This window comes from Tinamus guttatus, unplaced genomic scaffold, assembly GCF_059628265.1.
Source record: "Tinamus guttatus ecotype Peru unplaced genomic scaffold, ASM5962826v1 Tinamus_guttatus_pri_ptg000927l, whole genome shotgun sequence".
In the NCBI taxonomy this organism is placed as follows: domain Eukaryota; kingdom Metazoa; phylum Chordata; class Aves; order Tinamiformes; family Tinamidae; genus Tinamus; species Tinamus guttatus.
Window position 1 is genome coordinate 1,720,788 of NW_028289461.1, and position 22,800 is coordinate 1,743,587.

Here is a 22,800-nt window from a genome sequence, read left to right on the forward strand (position 1 = left end):
TCTGGTTACTAAAGGCTCAAGCTGCCTTTTATCCTGCTTACAGGTCTCCAGTCTGGTGGTTCTACTAATAGTGGAGGAACAGGAGGAGGAGGGACCCAAAGCACAAGCAGTAACTTGTCACAGCATCTCACCTATACATCCTACATCCTGAAGCAGACACCACAGGTCAGTGGCATAGGCATCTTAACTGAAGCAGAGTGACATTTCATGTTGCAGCTGATGATGTGCGTTTCTGTACTGGGAGAAACCTTCTTGGACTGTGGATCTGTGGATTCTCTTTAACAAGCCTTCCTTCTCCACTTTGCCAGGCATCTGGTTTGCTACTTTCTATCTGCACATCTCTGTCTTTACCTCCCATAGCAAGGTATAAGGTGCCCCTAACAGATCTTTTTAGGCTAAAAAAGCAGCATTGAGTAATACCAGAGCAAGCAGTGGTTGGGGAGGAGACAGGAGGTAATAAGAGCACAGGACTGCAGGGGAGTCCTATAAAAGAAATGATATTGGAAGAGCTGTCTAACACAGATGGATGTGTGAGAGCTTGAAGAAAACACTAGTGATAGGGAAAAAAGAGCCAGTAGAGAGAAACTGCAAGATGGAGCAAGGAAGGTGGACTAGAAAATGGAAGGTTATAAGAAGGGATTCATGTGAGACAGAGTGACCAAAGCCTCTGAGGGCAGAAGTTAAATAATGATGTGAAACAGGAAGGCTTTCAAGGCCTCAGCTGGTAGATGCAGGCCTCAGGTTGTGGATCTGATAGTCATGTGCTGAGCTCTGAATACGTGGATCTCTAGGAGGACTGATCATGTTTTAAAACTAGGGTATTTTGATGCCTTTTATCCTTTTCGCATAGCCCAGCAGTAGCCTCTCTGGTCTTGGAAGGTAAGTAGCATTTGTCTCAGTGAATAAACTTGAAGAACATTGAGTGTGTTCAATTGTAGTGGATGACTCTGAAGAGGCTGGAACTACCTGTGGCTTTCTCACACCTTCCTTGCATCAGTAAGTGTGGTTTTTGCACTAAGAAGAGAGATGGCTGTGCGTGGCTGTGGGTGTAGAACCATCCACTGTTGCTTTTACATTACAGCTACAGATTTATGTTCTGTATTGACACTTATATTTCAAGGTACTCTCTCTCTTATTTCTGGATCAGGGCACTTTTCTGGTTGGTCAGCCTTCTCCTCAGAGTTCTGGGAAGCAGCTGACACCAGCATCAGTTGTTCAGAGCAGCGTAGGAGTTGGGTCATCATCTACACAAGGACAACAAGCATTAAAAGTGATAACTGGACAGAAAACAGCTTTATTTACACAGGTATTTGCAAATGATATGCTTCTTTCTTATCACTCAGTATTGTTTTGTCAAGTAAAATACAGGAAACACAGCCACACATTATGAAAGGTTTTCCTTGTGTGTGTGTTCTTGTTTGGTTGGTTTTTTTTTTTTTTTTTTTTTTTTTTTGTATAATTAAGATGCTGTCTGCACTGTGTAAGGAGAGTATGTGAAGGCCTAATTTTATAGCAGATAGTATACTACAGCTTTCCAGCTTTATTCACGATCTCAGAGTGGGTCGAACATAAGCTTGGGATTGTAGTTTGTAAATGGGCTTAAAGTTTTCTTAAGGATATATAATTAAAGAAACGAACACAATCAAGTATGGTTGTTAAATATTTCAACCTTAAAAATGGGGCACCTGCTAACACTCCGAAGTTCTTGGCCCTGACCATCTTGAGATTCCCCAGAGGCCCTTGTTTTAAAAAGCACTGAGAGGTCTCTATGAATTAAAACTCTCTTGGAGTGTCTGAAGTTGACCATCCAAAACTTGTAGGTGTATTTCTTGAAGCTGACATTCCGAATTGATGAAATTGAGGTAATCATTTTGTGTTCCAGCTATTATTGTCACAAAATGCCTTCTTCGCGGGGAAGAAGATAAATCTATTAAAAGTATTTTGTATTTTATTAATACAAAAACCACTTGTCTCTTAAAAAAGTAACAACGAATATAGTATTTCAACCTTTCACCTTACGCTGAATTCCATTTCAAAGGCTGCACCCAGTGGACAGACATCATTGGTGAAACTATCAGATGGCTCTATAAAATCAGTGCCTACCTCATCCCAGCTTTCCAAGCCTGGCACCACTGTGCTGAGAGTATCAGGAGGCGTTATCACCACAGCTGCCACTTCTGCCATGGCCCTTCCCACAAATGGGGTGGCCCAGGTGAGAAACAACATTACCAATATATTGTGATCGGAACTTCGAGGTCAAAGCCAAAAGCCCTGGAAACCCCACGGCATGTGCAAGCTGTCTTCAAGTGTCTCTCTAAACAGCTTTCCTCATTCTTGAGTTCTTCCAGCTTCTGTATCATAGGGTATCACTTTGCATTTGGACTCTTCCTACTGAGGTCCTTCAGGACCTCTACAGAAGAAAACCAGTCTGTGTATGGTCTCAGAAGTAAAACATTTGCGTGCAGGTCTTTGCTTTCACAAGTACATAAGCCAGAAGTTTTGTTTTAGTTTCTGACTAGTATAATCCCCAGCAAAGGTCTTTTACTACTTTTTTTTCTCCGTTCATATTCTTCTATGGTCAGTCCTCTTGGCTGGTCAGCTTTGTATTTCCAGTGCATGCATATATCCAGTAGGCATGAGTATATCCACTAGGCCAGTGAAAGCCAGCTAGACTGAAGGTTGTTCATCCAAGATCACTGACACTTCGCATTGCTTATTCCTGAATCTGCTATGAGTTGGTAAGAGAAGCCAGCAGTGCACAAGGGTTGTGATCCTTCCAATATAACTTTGCTCAAAGCATGTTGCTTCTGTTTATCCCAAAGGAATTGTAGCACAGCCTTGCTTAGTTAGTTCCTCAGAGAGTGAGTTTGTAAATAAAGTAGTTGTGTGCCCAGAGTCAATTCTTGGTGAGTTGATATGTCGAGGAACTTGATACAGGTTGTCTGTGTTGACACCCACACTGACACCCACCCTGAACTCCAGCTCAGGGGCTGTAGAGGAAGCACCATAAAGGGAAATACAAGTTCCCTGTGAGGATTCCTGCTGGCCTTGCCACTGTAGTGTGTGGGGAGGCAGAGGTTAAACAAGTGAAGTGTGAGGCCATGCTGCCCTCGAAGAGGGCTCAACTCTGGCACTGTAGAGCATATATAGGTGAAGGTACTGGAATTTGCATTAAAAGCTACTTACTGTTTTTACAGCTCCCACTGGAGAGCTGCAGAGGCTTAGATATTCTATCTGGTCTCTTTATCTCCAACATTTCATCTGCCAGGCTTCCTAATGATAGTTAGTGCCATCTAATTGTCTCTGTCTTGGCCTACCGAGGGCACATAGCAGCTGGGACAGAAAGATCTACCTGAGGTCTGAGTTGATGAATACTAAAGAGCTTCTTCAGTTCTTATGAACAGATTTGAAAATGTTTCACATCTGTCTAACCAAAGCACCAGCCATAGAATTATAAAATCCTTAAGGGACCTCTAGAGGTCATCTAGTCCAACCCCCCTGCACACACAGGGTCACCTAGAGCATGTGGAACAGGGTGGCGTCCAAGCAGGTTTTGAAGATCTCCAGAGAAGGAGACTCCACAACCTCTCTGGGCAGCCTGTTCCAGTGCTCTGTCACCCTCCCTGTAAGGAAACCATGCAGGTTGAGTTTCTGCAACGACAGAAGTGCTGCAGTCTCTGTATGAAAGAAATATATTTTGGAATTAAGGCCTACATAGTGCCATAACAAAACATGATCTGTTGGCTGAGGCAGTGGAGACACCTCCGTTAACAGCTTTGCTCCAATTCTGCTCTGATCTCTGTAGAGCTCTGAGCAGCAGGGAAATACGAAACATTGCTGGGCCAAATTTCTCATCTGGAGGCTTACCTGCTTGCTGAACTTAAGAGATCTGGCTCCTGATACTATCAAAGCAGTTGTGGTAGCAGTTCCTATGTTCATGGTTTCATTTGATTTCTGCTCAACACATTCTTCATTCTGTACATACCATCATTGTGTATTGGCTTTTGCATATATGCTAAAGAACTCTTGCTTCTTAATGACAGATCAGTAGTCATTTGGTTTAGTACTTCCAGATAATCCTCCTTTGAGCCTATTGCTAAATCACATTTGAAATGAATAGGATTTTCATAATGCTCTCTTTATGCAGCAAATAGATAACGCAGGTGCCAGTTCATCAACTTCTGGGGGTCCTACAGCAAAGACGCCTGGACAGCAACACCAAATCTGTATCAGCCAGGGCCAGTCTACTTCATCGGTAGTGAGTAAGACTGCTACCTCTACTGTTGTAAGTGTTGCTTCTCTGATGACTACACCAACGCCTGTGACTGGAAAAGCTGCCGTATCAGGTACTGAACTCTCCATGACCTTCTTTTAGACAGTTAGATTCGCGTGCAAGTTCTTTGTACCTTCCACTGTAAAAAGAAGTATTTGGGGTCACCTGCATTTGTGAATGTGTGGAAGTGAAATCATGCTTTCTATAATACCAAATTAGGATAGCATCTGGCATAACCAAAGCAATGTGCTTGGCATCACATCAGTATATTTACTCCAATACGAATAACAATGTGATTTGTCCACTGGTATTTAAGAGGAGTTGTAGTTTTCATGGCAAGTTCTCATTAAATGCTGCTTCCTACTTGTTCAAGAGCACAGTTTATCACTGAGCACTGATAGTAACAAAATTTCAAAGACACCACAGGCTTAATTCTATTTGAAGAAGTAAAACTACACTGAAGATAGAGAAATTGCATGAGGAGAGCTTGGCCCTGAGACTTTGCATCTTCTCTATTGGGTTTGGAAAGGAGAGAAGCACCAATTAGGGGGAATTGAATGGTATAAAGTCATAACCATAATTATAAGGTCATAAAATTAGCAAAAAGAGCTAATTTAGTTTGAGTAGCATGGGTCAAAAAAAGAAATCTTCGTTTGGATTTTTAATTTACCTGTTGACATGTTCAGGTCATTTGAAGTGGCTCCTTACTAAGTGGAAACAAGGCACACACATACAGGAGGGAACAAGTGACACAGCCTACCTGACAGTGTCATTTAGAGCAGCTCTTCTGCCTTCTGCCTCTCTAAAACTTGCCTTATTTTCATGAATTTGTGCTTCGCAGAGCTGGGAAGCATATGACAAAGGCTATTAAAACTGCCACAATTCTACAATAAGCAATTGTATATTATCCCCCTCAGAAATGAAGCAGCAAGATTTTTAGTGGGAAATATGCTATTTGAGATGGCTTTCAGCTTAAGAATTTCAAGGTCAGAAAAAATACTGTGTTAAAATTCTCCGGGTGTGAATTTTTAAAGGCATCTTTCCAATAGAATCTCATTTTTTTCCCCATTCCTTTGTGATAAGTAATGTCTCCCACCCATCAGACTTAATAGGGATAGTTGAAAATGTCCCTGCCTACTTGCCTTGCTGTTTTGGTGCCATGTTGTGCTGTGCTAACACATCTGCCTATCACACACTTGGGACAGTCCCCACAGCATCACTTAAACAATGCACTTTATCTAAGTGTGGTCAGCTATTACAGAGAGAGACTTCCAAGCCAGAGGCTTTTAATATCTTGCTGGACACTGATCCTGTGCCCTAAGGGAGCTTCACCGTTTAACATTTTTAAGATGCTTAAGATTACTAAGGTGATTAGAAATCTTGTCTCAGAAATAACAGAGCATAGAGTATAACATATAGCATATAATGCTATATGGTTTTGACAGCCACCCATATCAATAAAAAATTGTCTGACAGTTCAGTCCAAACTGGGGCTTGTTAAGAGGGTGTGTTAAGAGAGTAGCTTACATACCCTCCTATTTCATGCAGAAATACCTACAGATTGTTTAAATAAAACAGTATGTTCTGTTTAACATCTCAGCTTCTCTTGCAGGTTTGCTAAAAATTCACTCAAATCAGTCCAGTCCACAGCAGCAGGCTGTTTTGACAGTTCCCAGTCAGCTTAAACAGCTCAGTGTAAACCCAGCTTCTGGAGGGGTTCAGACAATACTCATGCCTGTGAACAAAGGTAAAGTCCTGAGAAGACCTGTAAGTGGTCTTTGAAAATTCCCTATGATCCAGAGTAGTTCTTGGTCACTGTTGGCATTCACGGTTCAAAGGTTTAGAGACAAAAGAAGAATTAGGAAGGGAATTTGTCTCTAAACTTTGTATTGCAAGCACTTTGTGTTTGCTTCTGAGCATGGTTATTTGTCAAAGTGTTTGGAGTTTGATTTCTTTTTCTTTACTCTCTTTTTTTTCCTATTCCTCTCTAGTGATACAGTCGTTTTCTACTAGCAAAATTTCAGCTGTCACAGCTGAACTGTCAACAGCCAGTGCAGTTGTCCCTAGTCCCTCTGCAGCTTCTGTCACTAAAGGTAACAGTGAATTTCTCAGTAAGTTAAATAGCAATATGCTGGTTTTGTACAACCTGCTTTGTGCAGGCGGCCTGACTCTAAAAGTAGACCCTCTGACTGTGGTTCCTTTATTTTCATTGATAGTAAGATTTAAATTGAATTGAAATGGGATCTGGAGGCCAGCAGGTTAACTGTTACTCCTCCTTCAACAGAGCCTAAATACAGAGAGAATGAGGATCTTCTGAAAAGCACCTATGAGTAGTAAAACCATTCATTATTTTAGTCCATCTCTGTGCAAATGCATACGGCAGCACATATTTAATCACATTTATTGATACTTCCTAGAATAATCCATAGTCCAGAGCTGAAACTCTAGCGTGTGCTGAACTGCCATGTGTGTCTCCCATCCCAGATGAACAACCAGACTGCCAGGCCATTTTGGGTTCGGAACAACTCTTCTCCTCTCATCTTACCAGAGTTCTGTCCTAGATGTGAGAAAATGCACTTATGTCAAGCCAGGGATGTCCTCAAAGAAGGTTCTCATTTTGGGGAAATGTCACTTCTTCATTAAAAATACCAATAGCTTTCCAGCTAGCTCTTAATTTACCAAAATGCCAGTGTACGTTTGCAGGTAGTTCAGTTTAGATCAGGCAGTTGTATGCAAAATGTTAAAACAATTTGTTATGTATGTACAAATCTTTTGAAAAGAATGAGGTGTGAGCATTTTGAGATCTGGAGGGAGAATCATGTACTGGTCTTTCCTTCAGCATAGTCAAGAGATGTGTTCTTTATAAGGTCACATTTATTCATATTTTGCAAGCAGAATGCAAACAGAAGAGACTGTGTTACTTAACGTTTGAGGAGGGTACATCTAGACACTTGTTTTAGTCTGCAAACTACTCAGACTTGGAAATGTGTGGTTTCTTTCATATGTTTTTTCTATGCCTGTAGTGCATAGCAGAGCAGCTCTGATCAGTAGTGTCCACAATTTCATTAGTTTTAATGGAGTCGCACTCACAAGACATTACTTGTCTGCCTGACTGATGCTTTTTGCCTTTTAAAATGTATTCTGTTTCTTTGAAGTTAAGATGGAGCCTGATTCAGCCGGACCAAACTGCAGTTCTGTGGGAACCCAAGAAGACCAAGCAGCAGTAAAAACAGAAGAGAGCTCAGAACTTAGGAATTACGTTATCAAGTAATTGTTCGTTTCTCTCTGGATAATTTTTATCTTTGGAGTACTAGGGAGAATGGAAGAGATTCTAAGAATGCATGCAGTGGTATTGGCTCCATTATAAAATCTTCAGTTACATATGCTGTTTCTTCATTGCTAATTCTCTCGGCTAACATTCATTTCAGTGATGCAGTATTTTCTTTGTAAATGGATTTGCATTCAAGGCTGCTGAAGGAGGAAAAAAAAAGGTTTTTTTATGGTTTGCAGTTGTTCTGGTGATTGCTAAAAACTTAAATTTCTAAAGCCTTGTTATTATCCATGATTATCACTGCTTGCATAGTCCCTGTTGCGTTCTTAGAGGGGTCTGACTTTGCTCAATGAAATACAGGTTAAAAAAGAAACATCAAGAGTAAGTAGGAGAACTGTTTGCCTTATTGGCTCTGTAGTCTTACCAAGCTCATAGATTTCTTTGATTATTTCATAACCAAGTCAGGCCTCATAGTAAGTACCAACAGTCTGTCTGTTTACTGAATGCTGTGAAGTCCAGTGACTTCTTTGTGATGCTCTTCTAAGAAGTTTCTGGAGGCTTTTCACCAGAACTCAGTTTACAAAATAATTTTCTCTGAATATTTCTTTTAGTCTGTAAGATTTTTGTTTTCCTCTTGGTTTCTCCCAGTGGCATACTTTCCTGTCTCCATGTTTTGAAAGTGCTATTATCCTGACACATCCCCATAGATAGTTCCCTGTTGGAGAGAATGTGTAGGAGACAGGAATAAATCTCAAATCAGTATACACTGGGAATCCTTTTAGTCGTAACTGATGGAAAACGCAGCTCTACTCATAATGACTAATTAAATAAACTCCTGCTAGCACATGTTTTCATGTTATAGATGTGCTGAGCGCCATGAAATAAGCAAGTTAGCATAGTCTTTCCCAGCAAGAGAAGTCATAAGAGATGAATGGATCATGAGAAGCAAAAGAAAATACAAAGCTTGCCTTGCAGTGTACAGCGTTCATGCTGGGGCAACCTGCAGTAAAAGGGGCTTCTCATCTCCTCAGAATCGTATTACAAACTGGGAGATGATGAAGGGATTCCTTTCAAGCCTGCCTGCTAAAGCCAATTTCTTCAGCTTGATGAAAGTAGCTTCAGAGATGGACAGCAAAGCAAGGAAAAAGGGCACTGCAAAATACTTTCTCAGAATTGGGACATTGTAGGAGTAACATTAGTGTTCCTCTAAAGCCTTGGGACCAGGGACTACAATATGTATTTTTAAACCATGCAGTGATATTGAAACTTTGTGCATCTGGTTCATCACTTTCCAGCAGTATTTTTCATCATGATTCCTATTATTTCTTGCAGCATAGAATATTTGGAGAATGTCCAGCAGCTTTTAACAGCAATAGTCAAGAAAGTTCCATTAATTGCTGAAAGAAGTAAGTAGTGAATGAAAATGCTTGATTTGCAATTTTCAGTGTATCAGCAATGCTTTCTCTACTCTGTAGCTGCAAAAATTACTAAACCTGAATGAAATAAATCCCCTGTCCTATAAAGTTTACTTCAGGGTTATCCTAAAGATTTTTTAGACTTAAGTCTATCCAGTGCAGTCATTTGTGTTGTTAGCAGTTATTAACTTTAATCTGTTTTTCCATTAGAAATAGGTCATATTTGCCCACATGATAGCTGCAAGTGGGTGCTCTTTTACCTGGCTTTACCTTGAAGAAAATTTAGCAGTGTGCCTGTTTTGCTAGGGTTTCAGAAATGCTTGAAAATATGGTAATGTATTTCAGCATTGGAATTGGAATTGTTTTTTTCTTTTTGCTGGGTTTGGGGTTTTTTTTTTTTTTTTTTTTTTTTTTTAATCAAAGGTGGTAGTTTACGGAGAATCCATGTAATCTTTTATGAGACTTTATAATAGCATACCACTTCATGTAGATAGCTGAAAATGTGTCATTTTTCTCTGGTAGCTAATGTACTTTGCAAAGCAGCTCCTGCAGGCTCAGTAGGGTAGAGCTGCTCAGATGAGTACAGGAGTGGGTAGCAGAGTAAAGCTTCTATTGTATCTTGCTTTGTGGCCCATGAATCTCTGGATTGGGATTCATGAACCCTTCTAATATTTTGCCAGGAAATCTTTTCACTGTTTCATTTTCATGTTGTGATTTGTTGGCCAAAAAGTTTTTCGAAAAGAATGAGACTACTGATTACATAGCCTTACCAGCCTACCTCTTTAGAGCTTGTTGGGGAAGGAGAGACTCAAAACAGGATGTGAAAGTGTTACAATCCTTGGCACTATGAGCATGAAACATTTCCCCATTTCTCTCCATTAAATACAGTACATCCACACAGAATTAATCTGATTTCTGTCATTAAAATTGAATTCTGTTTTTTGGCTTTCCTCACTCTTTCTAGGTGAAGATGTCAGCTCCTTTTGTGCCAGTTCAGTGGAACAGTACTATAGCTGGAATATTGGCAAGAGGAGGGCAGCCGAGGTAATCTTCTCCAGTGTTTTGTAAACAGTCAATAAGGGTGCAAGAAGTATTCTGGAATTGCAGAATCTTCATCGTTGTTGGCTGCTTTGTTTCCTGAAGCATTGTCAGATTTTAAACAGAAGCATTCCTCACTGTAAGGTGCACTGGTTGCTATTCCGTAGTGCTTCCGTGTATTTTTCAGAGACTTTCTCAAATAGAAGGGACCTTGAAGGTCGATTTTTCTGTCTGTTTGAAGAAAGATATTTTTGAAACATTTGAAAAGATATTTTGAAACAAAATACCAAATTTTTGCAAACTATCCTTTTACCGCTTTATCCTCAACACTCCTTTGTGGTATATCATGGTGATGGGAATTTTCCCCTGCATACTTTGTCCTCCTTACCTCTTTTCATGAGATAATGTCTACTTTTTATAGAAAGAGAATTGAGAAATCTGACCTAAGAGGTGATAATACTGAAACACGTTCAGTCCTTCAAGGATAATTATATCAACACATCGGGATCTTTTAGTTTGGTGGTTGTTACGTTTTCCCATTATTTCTTAATAATTTTGTCATCTTGCTGTAGGTTGTATAGGGAAAATAACAAACTGATTAGACTTGATGCTGTCTCCAACTTAAATGAACAAAATGTGTAACCAAAATATAGAAGAGCACCTCTTGCTCTGGCAGCTTCTTGCACTATGCTATCTTAAAGTGCTGCTTGGAAGATGAGAGAGTGAAGTCGAGACAGAAATGCTTCTGAGCGCCGGTAAAGGGATGTCCCTGAGACAGGGCTCCTTCTTGAGGTTTTAGTTGCATGAGAAAGCAGAGAATGCATGACCTGCTCAGAGCATCAGGTTTACAGCCACATCCCATGTTTATTTTTCCTTGCCATTCTGATCCCTGGGAAAACCATGCTCCTTTTGTTTTCCTTGCATCCTAGAATATTTTTATGAGCCATAGGGTGGCTTTAGATTAAATGTTGTAGCCACCGTGAACTTTCCCTTTGGTTTGTCACAGTGGCAACGAGCAATGACAGTGAGAAAGATCCTGCAAGAAATCATAGAAAAGCACCCCAGGTTTCACAACATGGCACCCCTGAAAATCAAACACGTGGTACAGTGGTGTCGATGCCATGGCTACACTCCACCCGACCCCGAGACCTTGCGGAATGAGGAGGACTCGATTGAAGATGTGCTGACACAGATAGACAATGAGCCGGGTGAGTATGGAGGCAGCAAACTCCTTGTTTATTACATGGCTCAAGACTTTGCTTGCGCACGAACGTGCCTGTCCTTCAGGACAAAGAGGTTTGTTCTTTAACTTATTTTCTGCGGGGTAACAGAAGTTGGAGAGATGCTACAGGCAAACGTAGGAGTGAAGCTGTCTCTTGCCCCCTGCCAAGCTTGACACATTCTGGCACCTCTTTGGCTTCCATTTTGCTTTGGGCCCCTTGAGGAGCAAGTGCAGATACACATGGTGGATGGCGCTCCTCACTTTATAGTGCAACCTTTCCTAAGCAGGCACGTGAACTAAGCATACAGAGTAGTGACACTACCAGAGCTGCCCTTGGGTAAGTTTAGCCTCTGTTAAAAGGCTCCTGTGCAAAGTGTGAGCTTCAGATCTAAGAAGCTGTCTGGCAGTGGCAGCATGGAGCACAGTTGTGGGTTATTTACCTCTAAAAGTCAAGTAAATTGTCCTGAATGAACCTTCATGTTGTGCTGTTAAGCTGCTACGGTATTCCGCTAAGGATAGCTGTGGAATATCCACAGTACATTGCAGTCTGTATTAAACACATATCTTTATCTTCATCTATTCTTTCCGCTTAGGTTCCCTTGTTTCACCTTCAAATAATCCTTTTCCCAAAGCTGAGTGTTTTTCTGGCCTGATCATAAAAGGATTTAGAGTATTTCACAGAAGTGTGTGGATCTCATTATTCTGTGCAAAGTCTGAGTAGTTGAAGGTGAAAAGGAAGTCTGGAAAGGTGGAAAGTAGTTGAAGGTGGAAAGGAAGTCTGCATCTCCATTTTAATCTTTTTGTCAAAATAACTATATTTATATTTGTTCTTGAAAACAAGGATCTGTCTACCACGTAGCTTTCCACAAAAGGTTTTTTTACTTGCTTGATTCCAGCATGTGGAGAAGAGAGCTATCCTTGCATATGGAAATTTGTCTTCTGATTTTTCTCAAAAAGAATTCTAGGACTTGGCATAATGGAAAAGATGACCTAGTGTTACATGGTGCCTATACAGTAAATCTCCATTTCTCTATGTGGGCTGAAGAGCATCAGACTGCTTTACCAAGTGCTTTGATTGCATGTCAGAAGGCTTCTGTGACACTGTGTAGGAAGCTTGTATTATTATTTGAAGAGCAACTTTGTTGATTGGTGTAGGGGCAAATGAGGGACAGCACCATGAGTGTAATGAAGACATAATTAGAGGGCTCTTGATGACTGTTTGCATTTCTGTTCATCTGTATGTGTATTAGGAATTACAAAGATAACCTCCAGTTACCTGTGTTTCTAATCATATTTTGAGTATGTGTTTATAAGTGCTTTTCCCATAATCTGTCCATATGTTTAAATGGTTGCTTCTTTTTCAGAATGCCCTTCATCTTACACCAGTGGTGAGGAGCTGTGCCAAAAACTGGAGGAACTGCAGCAGTTTCTGAAGCGGGAACCAGAGCATGAAGAGGAAGTAGATGTTCTCAACTTCTGTGAGCCATTAAAAATAAACATTAAAAAGGAACAGGAGGAGAAACAAGAGGAGATGAAATTCTATTTGGCCTCCTTGCCTGCATCAGAGTTTGTGAGGGATACAGCAGAAAAGGTAATGAATGCTTCAGTCACACTGCTAGTAGGAACAGCTGCTAAGCTGGCAGTGGCTTAACTTTTATCTAGGGTGTCTATCACTCATCTTTGGCATGGTTTTTGTAAGTGGCCTGAAAAAGTGGGCTCTCTGACCCATGACATTTGTCGGGCAGTGCTGGTAGGAGGGAGTGAAGCATGCTAGCCTGAAGTTCTTTGCAATACAGCTGTGTTGCAGAATTTAGCAGCAGTAAATCTGTCAGGATGGCTAGCAGCAAGGAGAAATGAGGAAAATGGAGCACTTGCACTGATTGCCTTCTGGCCCGTCATGGAAAAGACTGGGGACTTGTTGCTGGGACTGGTCCAGTTAACAGTGGCTCCTAGAAGTGAAGTGAAGCCAAGAGGATAGCAAACTTCTCTGCTGCTCCCTATTCAAACCTGAGTGAAGGAAAGGGAGAGACTTCTTTTTGCTACAGGGCGGGAGACTGAAGCACAGACAGTTCCTCACAGCATCTATGGCAGAAGGAAAGGTATCTCCATTTTTGCCTCAGAGACTAAACTGAAGGGGCAAAACTTCTTTCTTTATTGTCTCCTTGTTTCCTGTCACATAGGAGACAAGGGAGCAGGCATGGTGGGAGTGTACTGGGGGATGAAACAGTCTCTGGATGCTGAACCTTTGTACCAGAGTAGTGTTTAACAGTCTCTCAGTTGTTATAGTAAAGTGCCAGGAAGAGTGTGCGTACACCTGAGGAGTTTTCATTCTCAATCCAGAGATGTAGTTTGTTTTTTGTGTAGACTCTGTTACCAAAATGAAAATCTCTTTTGTTCCATGTTTCAGAGACATCTCTGCTAGCTGTTCTAATTGGTTTAGCTTCATTTTTTTCTTCTTTTTTAATATAGCCTGAGATTATACTGCCCTAAAGTCTGCATTTTTTTTTTTTAAAAAAAAAAAGTCATTATAATGGATTGTTTCTGAAATTATCTCATTGTCATCTCAACTGTTATGAATGTTGATTGTGTTACTTGATGTACTAATTTGTCCTTTTTTTTCCTGTCATACTTTATAGATCGGGATTTCTTTCCAGCCTGCTGAGGTGCACAAGAATGTTTATGCATCTGTAATAGAAGATATGATTTTAAAGGTAAAAAAAAAAAAAAAAAAAAACTCACAATAACACATTAATTTTCCTGTGGCTGTATTAATCCAGTAATGTTAAAAAGAGAGAGAGAAAAAAGAAATATCCATATTAATATGCATTTTTAACTGATCTATTGGCTTGGACTTAGAATAGTGATCTGCAACTGCTAACCTCCATTAAGATACTGATTTATTTTATAACTTATAAAGTTATTTAGAACTGCTCACTTTGGCTTGCCCCTCAAAATTGAGGGAGGAAGAAAAAAAAAAGTCCTGCCACACCTCTAGAAGACTTGATTTTCTTATTTCTTATGAGGGGGTTAGATGCCTTTTTCCTAATTACTCTTCAGTTCCTTTTATCCTGGGTGACTCTAATGGGACACTGAATGGCTGAAGTCAGCAGAATTTCTCCCTTTTACAAGAAACCCTTTGTCTGTCATACTTGGTTTGAGAGAGGTAGAGACTGTATCTCACCAAAACAACAGCACAGGTTTGGGAGTTCTTGTGTTTGGACCGAAGACTAGGTTATTTTTAGCAGTGCTCTGCTGTATTTCAAGCCAAAGACAGTTTTTGAGATTGTTTATAGAGATTGTTGTCTATCAAAAGATATTTTTATAAAAGCTGATGGATTCCAGGTTTTCAGCATGCATGCACACACAAACACCTGCTCTGCTGAGCTATCTTAGTTATCCTGTGTGAAGTTAAATACAAATAAAATCTATTTGTTGACACACATCATAGCAACTGGGTTGCTGCAGTAGAATTGTAGTTATGCCAGTCTTCCTGACCAAACATCCCAGGAACCTCTGTTCTAGCCTTGCTATAATCACAGAGAGCCGAGAGCCCTAATGAAGTTTTGGTTGAACCCTGGTTGAGCCAAGTGTGCGGGGCATGTGGCTGCTGCCCAGGCTAGGAAGCCAGCCCTTTGTTTAAGTGCTTTGGCTACACACAAGCCTGGTAGCTGCAGACTGACTAACGAGCACAGACTGACTCCCGGAAGAATATGTGGATGTAAAACCAACATCTTGGTAAAACGCTGGGCCCTAAAATACTCTGAGCGCAAACTGTGTAGATATCGGATCCACCCTGCAGTGCACATGCTGCTCTGCAGGTCCAGGAAGAAGCCAGACTGGGCAGCTGCAGTCATGAATTCTGCTTGCGCACACGCAGGCGCTCTATCCCCTCCTCCCCACTCCCCCTTCCTCTCCCCACTCCCCTCTCTCTCTCCCCCTCTCTCTTTCGCGCGCTCTCCCCCTCTCTCTTAAATGGAAGTGCTTCTCCCTGTGCTAATAAAAATCATTTCGGCCTGTTGAACTGCCTCTAATGATTTGATAAGCCAAAATTCCAGTGTTCAGTTATACTGATACTCAAGCAGTAGCTTTTCTCTTTCCATAATGTCGTTGCCCTATTTTGCCTTTTGTCACAGGCCACTGAACAGCTTATGAGTGATATTCTGCGGCAAGCACTGGCTGTAGCATACCAGACAACACCTCACAACAGGTACAGTGGCTTATTTTCTCTTGGACCACCAGCACTGGCAGACTCTGGGGCAATTTGAAATTGAGTCAGGAAAAAAAAACAGTTTGAGAAAATACTTAGTTGAAAATCTTATATTTAATATACATGTGCACACATACGTGTATGTGTTTGCACACATATAATGTCTGTGCTCTACAAGTTCAATAATTAATTATGTTAATGTTGTGCTGTTTTAACACCTATTCCGTTACACGTTTTTAGACTTCTTTCTTCCTGTTGGTAAACCTATTGCCTTGCTGCTTTATAAACAATTGTCTTTAAGTAACGTGATAGTATCTTTGATTCTTTCCTTGCAGGACTCCAAAAGAGATCACAGTGATGAATATTCACAAAGCCATCTGTAATATTCCGTTTCTCGACTTCCTCACCAACAAACATATGAAGATACTAAATGAGGAACAATGAAATAGAACATAGGAGATGCTACAGGAAGGTTGGATTTATGACGGAAGTTGGAATGACAAATCCAGTATTTCTGTAGGACACTATTATAAACATTTATAACATTGGGCTACTAGATTGTTACCTCCAATTAAAGATGCACCTTAATGCAACAAAACGATGCTCTGTTCCAAATCAAGTTGTTAAATGTCAGTATTTACTCAGTAAGTGTATGTTCAGTGGCTGAACAAACGTCAGTTTGCATCGAGTTGCTAACCATGAAAGATTTCACAGGTCTTGTACATGTAATGGCAGCTGTATTGATGAGGTTGAGTGTTTTTTTTGGAAAAGAAATCATTTGTTGTTACTTTGCCTGCTTTTTGATGCAGACTACAGATGAGTTGGTCTCCACACACCGTGGGCAGAACAGTTGTGTCAGCACACTGAATATGGGCGACTTTTGAAGGTGGGCTGTTTGACCAAGTAATGGGTGGTTAGGTTTGGGTGATGCCTAACCGTTTATTGATGGTTGCGATAAATTCTGCAAGTCATGCTTGAGCATCATGTATACGACTGATAAGAGTTGGATAGGCTTCTCATTAGCTTATTCAGCTAAGTGTAACCTAATCAAATTCCTTGCCTGTCTGAAGGAGATCATCTTCTCAGTCAACTAGCACATTCCCAAATCTAGATGAATAAACTATAGTCAGACTTGCCTGGCCACTTATCCTGCATAAGAAAGAAGAGCTGAAGTATCTAGAAGAGGACAGTTTGCAGTGCTTGTGAGTTTGGACTGGCTGGAACCCTTTGCTTGTCCGGCAAGTGCCTGCCCCATCTGTCAGAAGTTTTGGAGCCCTAAGATGGGAGGGCAGACGAGCTGTTCTGTTTGACAGCACTCGCTAACGCTCAGCTTTGCTTATGAAGTGAGCACTGCTTATCAACACCCGGAGACCTGATAGAATCAAAAAATAAGAGATTACTGCTTGGGGGCAGCACCTCTGATGTCTCGACTGCAAGAAGTTCTGCCTCTAACTGCAGCACTTACCCGTTTCGGGAACATCGCCGCTGCCGAAGACATGAGAGCTTGCTGGAGAAAGCCTCCCTGCCAATGTCCTGACCACCCCTGCCCTGCCCCTGCCTCTCCCTGCGCTGGCCAGCAGTGTCATTAGGCCGTTGTAGGGCTGCTGGGACCCTTGCTGGCTGGGAGGTTTTTGGGGTGCTCCCGTTATTGGGCGGGTGGAACGGAGCTCAGCAGCCAGAGCCTCCCAGGCGCTGATCTCAGCTGGGTCACTCATTTGCGGCAGGGCCTTGGATTTAATCACTCTGTGCCTCAGTTTCCCTGTTTTTCAAAATGGGGAGCAGGATACCTACCTCACAGGAGTGTACTGGGGCCTCACTCTTGTTGATGCTGTGCTTTGACAATGCGAAGCTTTTTATAAATGTGAAACTACAGTTATTTTTCTTGGCCTGGGATAGGAGCATAAATCTTCAAAATAAAATCTTTTGGTGCTTTTCGGGGCTAGAAGATGGATGATAGTAGCTCCACCTGTATGCAGAAACAGTGGAAGATGGTTTAGTTACTGGGTGGTTGGAAGCTCCCAAGGAGAGCTGGCCTAGGTTTAATGCAGTTCTTAAACTGTGGAAGGACAGAACTGCAAACCTTAGCTGAGATGCCACTTTTCTTAACCTTAAATAAACAAGGGTCTGCAGGTAGCCCATCAGAGCTGATGGGGAGCTTCAGTCAACTAGAACAAGAGTGGCAGAATTTGGCCCTTGAGCACAGGAAATGGATCTAGTGTCTGAACCCTGGACTGCATGCAGAGGAGAAGGACTCAAATGCCCCCAGAAAGGGCATTTCAGATGCTTTAGATTTGAAAGATAATCCTGGCTCGTTCTATAAGCCTGGAGCAGGATTGCGTGCACAAATAACAAGTGCGCAGTGTAGCCATGGCGTTAGTTTTTCAGCTGAGATTAGTGCGAAGAGATTGCTGATCATGTCTGAGCACAATGCTGAGAGCAGGGAGGAATCCAGGTAGCTGCAGAACTTGAGCGCTCGCACTGTCTACAGGCTGTAGCCCAATCAAAAGCCCTTCCAGCTTTCAGACACTCCTGTACATAGCTTGTACATTAGAGCATTTTTGAGATGTCTACAGCAGCCTGCAGGTGTGGGAACAGCCTTTTGTGCAAAATCAGAAGTGCTGTGATCTCCTGGAGTGACACATGCATGTCCAGCCCCCTCTCTCTCTAAGGGGCTTAGTTTCTGGGATTTCAGTATGCCTAGAGAAGCTCTTGATGCAGGAGCTTGTTTTGGGCACCTCTTGCACATCACTGGCTTCCTTGCCTGTGTCCTGCTTTTCTGTAGAGCTGGAAAATGGAGTTTCAAACTTTGATTGCTGAACCAGTCTGTAAAGAAGACAAGTAAATGCCTGTTGTTCTTACCAGAGTTCTTACAGAAATCTGTTGATTTCTGAGCAGCTACAGGTTATTCTCCTGGGAGATGCTATCTCAATAATATGTAAAGTTTACTAAGGAAAAAAAATCTGTTAAGAGCAGATAGAAAATAACACATTTGTTTAGTCTGCAGATGTAGAATATGTTTGCGGTAAGGTCTCTGAATTTTGAAAATGGTGGGAGAAAAAATCACCAAGAAGTTTCCATCAGAATTGCTTGGAAATACATGGGAGGTGGTGGAAATTTCATACACCCAGTTAGGTGTAGAATTGGAATATTCCAGTATAGTTCTCTGGCTTTCTAAAGAGTCTTAATACAAGCTAAAGATCTCTTTACAAATATTGTCCTTTTTGTAATGCTGAATGTTTAAATCCTTCATGTTATCTGTATTATACTGTATAATTGTGTAAGATACATATGTTTACAATAAATTCTTTTATTAGCTGTGATAGGACTGTCACTTGGCACTCAAAGCAAGATATTCCAAGCCTCCAGATTTTTGTCCTTTCTGTACTTGGAACATTTTAATTAGTTTGGGGAGAAAATTCGGTGGATCTTGAATTTGTCTCAAGGAAAAGGTAATTCATTCTTTTAATTGTTTTTTAAAGCTTTTGGTTGAGGTAGGTTGGGGAGAGGGGGACCATAAACTCAGCAGGTTGAGCTACCCCAGCTTTGCATTTGAAGGGTGGCTCTTAAAAACAGCAAGTAATTGGCTTGCCCTGAGCTGTGTGGAAGATTGAAGAGGAATGAAAAAAGTAAGAAAAAGTGATTTCTCGGTTTGATTGAGGAGATTGTGGGGAAAGAAAATCCTAGGTGACTTTGATCCGTTTTTCCACTGTTGTCTTTGAAAATACTAGAACCTTGACTCTTGTTAGTGCTAAACCCATAAAGGAGACCCCTCAAACCGAGCATAAGCTGTAGTGCCTTTTGCAATGCCAGAGCCGAACAAATGAGCACACTGAAGACCAACTGTCCTGTGGAGTCAGTCGGTGTGGGAATGCATTTTGGAATGTTTCAGCTGATGCCTCTGCTTGTGGGTGTTGCAGCCCTCTTGCTTTGACACTTTCACAAATCTATCTACAGGAAGTGGCTGTCATTTGCAGGAGATGGAAATGCATTCACACAGAACACCTCCTGCAGGCACTCGTCACAATTTTTCTTGGGTTCTGTTATTAGCCTTTCCTTCTGGCAAGGAGGGTCTCGGCCAAACAACTGCCATCTGGCTCTGACTCTAAGGCGTGTTCATAGCTTGTTGCTGTCTTCCCAATGGGCAAAGGCCTAAAGTCAGTGGGTTGACTTGTAATTAATGCCTTAGTCTCACGGCTACGGAAGCAGTTGCCGTGCTCCCAGGAGGTGCTGCACCATCTGCTTCCAAAATGAAGTAATTTGTATACAGACCTAGCACAGGTGTGAACAGCATTCCCAGCTCACCGTACGCCGACTCGGTGGTGTTAAAGAACAAGCCACTGAGCACAAAGGATTGCCCAGGCATCCTGTGCCATCTCTGTCCTGGCGACAAGCATCACCCCTCCGCGTTTAATGGCATCCACGTGTGCACCATAAACTGCGTTGGTCCTTTGGATCTTGCATTACTGTGTGATGAGCAATATAGAGCAAATCTATAGGGACAGGACAGAGGTAAGAGGTTTTTATCTGGTTGTTCTTCCCACAAGAAATTCATGCAATGCGAAGAGATATCTGAAGTCTATAATAGGGAACCTCTTTGCATATCCAGAAATTATTAATGCATTGCTTTCCAGGTATTCATTTCAGGCAGTGAGAACTGAGTCACAGAGTATGTAACAGAGCAGAGCTTCCCCTGAACACACAAAAGTGTGGCTGGTCCTCATTCCCTGCAGTACCAGAGGCAGCTGGCACAAACCTCACCCTCAGCATCCAAACAGGCCAAGTGTTGCTTGCTAGCAGGAGATAGAACAAGAGCGTTCAATGGCACTCTATAGGAAGTGAATTACTACAGTTCAGGTGTAAAACCTTCCTCTTAAAGAGTTTTTTATTTGTGTCACATAACTCTTGTTTGCAGGATGGTTCATGGTAGGAAAGTGCTGGTGGATTGAACTGAGCCCAGAGCAATGGGGAGCACAAATGTGTGAGAGCAGTGATGGAGACAGTCCCTACACTGTGATTGTCTGGAGCCTGTTAAACCTGCATCCACGATTTGCTCACTTCAGAGCAATTTAGTGGGTTTGACAGAGGCAGGGAGTTCCCACGCACAAGCAGGGGTGTTGCAGATGTCAGCAGCCTGGACCATTCCCCATCCCTTTCCTCTAGTGAGTACCTGCTTGGTGGTCCTTTTGCTGTTCCCTGCTGTGCTTGGAGCCAGAGAGCAGCACCAGGAGCCCGTGGCTTTCTCCAGGCAGTCCGCCGGGGCATAGCTAGAGCTGGAATTCCCATATCTGGGCATGCTGGCTGGATAGTCAGCATAAAAAATGATTTTGGAAGCAACTATAAAGCAATATCTTAAGAATCAAAACTAGCAGCATTTGCCCTGTGATCTGTGCAAGGCAGCAGAGTGGAAGCGAGGTGAAAGGCAAGTTGTGTCTCTTCCTGTTAACATAGTGGCACTGACGAGGGTCTTGGGAGCGTGGCATCCATGTATCAGCCTCTGCATCTGATGGTGAATGCAGCAGATCAGTGTTATTGGTTCAATCCCATTCCCCTTGCTGATTAACTGCCTTTTGAATAATTTGCTTTTTTGTTTGAAAGCATCTGGAGAAAAATCCCACGAGCAATTATGAATTCTGCCGAGCAACAGCTTTCTCTTTGAAGGCAGTTGTGCTTTTAAATCACCATTCAGACATGCCACAGTTTGAATTGTGCCCCAGATATCATTCTTCCTAGGGATCTATGCTTGCAGATCAGCTTAAAGAATAAGGAATTTACCACTCCTGATAGTGAATGACTGGAAACAGGGTGCGAGTGCAGAGTCAGGAATCGCACTGTCCCCTTTTGTGGCGTCCTGCACGCACTGCTGTCCTGTCCATGCAGGTCTATATACTGGTCTGGAATATTGACTCCCTGTGCAACAGCATTTGTAGACTGGAGAGTGAAATATGGTGACAGACTTCCCTGTTGAGGCTAAATATCCAGCAACATGTTTTACAGCAAGAAGGATTTGAGGAAAGAACCAATAGCCAAAATACATTTTGATTTATTAAATCAAGTCCATTTGGTAAAATACAAGCTTATATTACCAGTTTGTTCACAACTGGGTTTTGTCATCTTTTTTTTCTTTTTTTCTTTTTTTTTTTTTTTTTTTAGAAATACAGTGGATTAAGAACGCAGACTGAATAGGCAATAATTGTTTTTCTGCTGTCAATAAAGTCCAGAAGTCCAGGATTGAAATTAACTGAAATGGTTTGAATAGAACTGTTAAAAACATTATAAAGAGATCAATCAGGCAAATTGAGTTCTTTCTTAAAAACATAGAACATGCAAAACCTGTAGTGGAATTTGAATGTTTCAGTCAAATTCCTGAAAAATGAGACTTTCCAGAAAATTATTTTGGCAACTACTGTTGTTAGTGTATGTTCCTCTGAGTCCAAATGAAAGGACAAGTGTGAGAAATTCCATTCCTCGTCTCCCCCAAAAACAGCTTACTGAGGATGTTACCTGTACTTGTGCTTAGTCTAAGTTCTTAGGTCCTGTCAAATAAATAACAGAGGTGGCACCATTTAAATCATCACATAATGCAATGAGAAGATGTTCTCTGCATAAGTTTCAAGTATAATCCACATGACAGCAGTTCAAAAATTCTTCTTATATAAATTATCAGCTATGGATATGTGTTTGCAGAGTCCCAAAAGTTCATTAAATTAGCCTTTGACTTGAGCTAGAAGGTTAAGGAAAAAGTCTTCCTGTGTTGAAGTACATTTAATTACAGGTGAATGATTACTGTTCCAATCGGATGATACAGTTTCCTTTCATTCTAGCAGACCTATTTCAAACACACAAAATAGAAGTTTTTCTATTTCCTTTTTTTTTCCCCAAAAAAATAATTAGGAAAAACATTAACTAAATAGTAGACTAATAATGTTGCCTAAATCCTTGAGATAGAAACTTGAAACTTACTCCCAGAGGAACAAGGGCTAAAAAAAAAAGGGTTTCTCAAAACACTTCAGATAAACTATCTTAGAAATGAAGGATGTCTTATATTCTACTTTTTAAAAGTTTCTACATAACATTCACTTCTGGTTGTTCTTAGCATTAGCATTACCATATACAGGCAATAATTTAGGAATTTCAAGGCAATATATTTTCCACCTTGCATATGCAAAGAGTTAACATTTGTTAAAAGTACAAGCATATCCTTTTCATTAAAGGATCTTAAGTTGCTTTAGCTAAAATCTATGTACAGTATTTACACTTACCCTAAGCACAACTATGCAAATCACATAAATGCTTTAGATTTACTTCTGAGGAGTCTGGCAGGTGTCTAGCTGACTCCCTCTATGCTATAATCTCTGAACCAGGCTGGTGCATTAT

General features: G+C 41.3%; 1 protein-coding gene across 1 annotated transcript in view; it reads left to right on the forward strand.

The window, feature by feature from the left end:
* YEATS2 (YEATS domain containing 2) overlaps window positions 1–16,024 on the forward strand; it is a 42,574-nt gene extending 26,550 nt beyond the window's left edge. Inside the window, exons 17-30 of the mRNA XM_088538094.1 lie at window positions 44–165; window positions 1,148–1,306; window positions 2,039–2,212; window positions 4,148–4,346; window positions 5,886–6,020; window positions 6,265–6,366; window positions 7,429–7,540; window positions 8,877–8,950; window positions 9,924–10,003; window positions 11,004–11,205; window positions 12,584–12,810; window positions 13,856–13,930; window positions 15,353–15,426; window positions 15,762–16,024. Of these exons, the coding sequence (XP_088394220.1) occupies window positions 44–165; window positions 1,148–1,306; window positions 2,039–2,212; window positions 4,148–4,346; window positions 5,886–6,020; window positions 6,265–6,366; window positions 7,429–7,540; window positions 8,877–8,950; window positions 9,924–10,003; window positions 11,004–11,205; window positions 12,584–12,810; window positions 13,856–13,930; window positions 15,353–15,426; window positions 15,762–15,870 (1,844 nt within the window). The 3' untranslated portion in view covers window positions 15,871–16,024. The remainder of the gene's footprint in view (window positions 1–43; window positions 166–1,147; window positions 1,307–2,038; window positions 2,213–4,147; window positions 4,347–5,885; window positions 6,021–6,264; window positions 6,367–7,428; window positions 7,541–8,876; window positions 8,951–9,923; window positions 10,004–11,003; window positions 11,206–12,583; window positions 12,811–13,855; window positions 13,931–15,352; window positions 15,427–15,761) is intronic.
* Window positions 16,025–22,800: the final 6,776 nt, after the last annotated feature.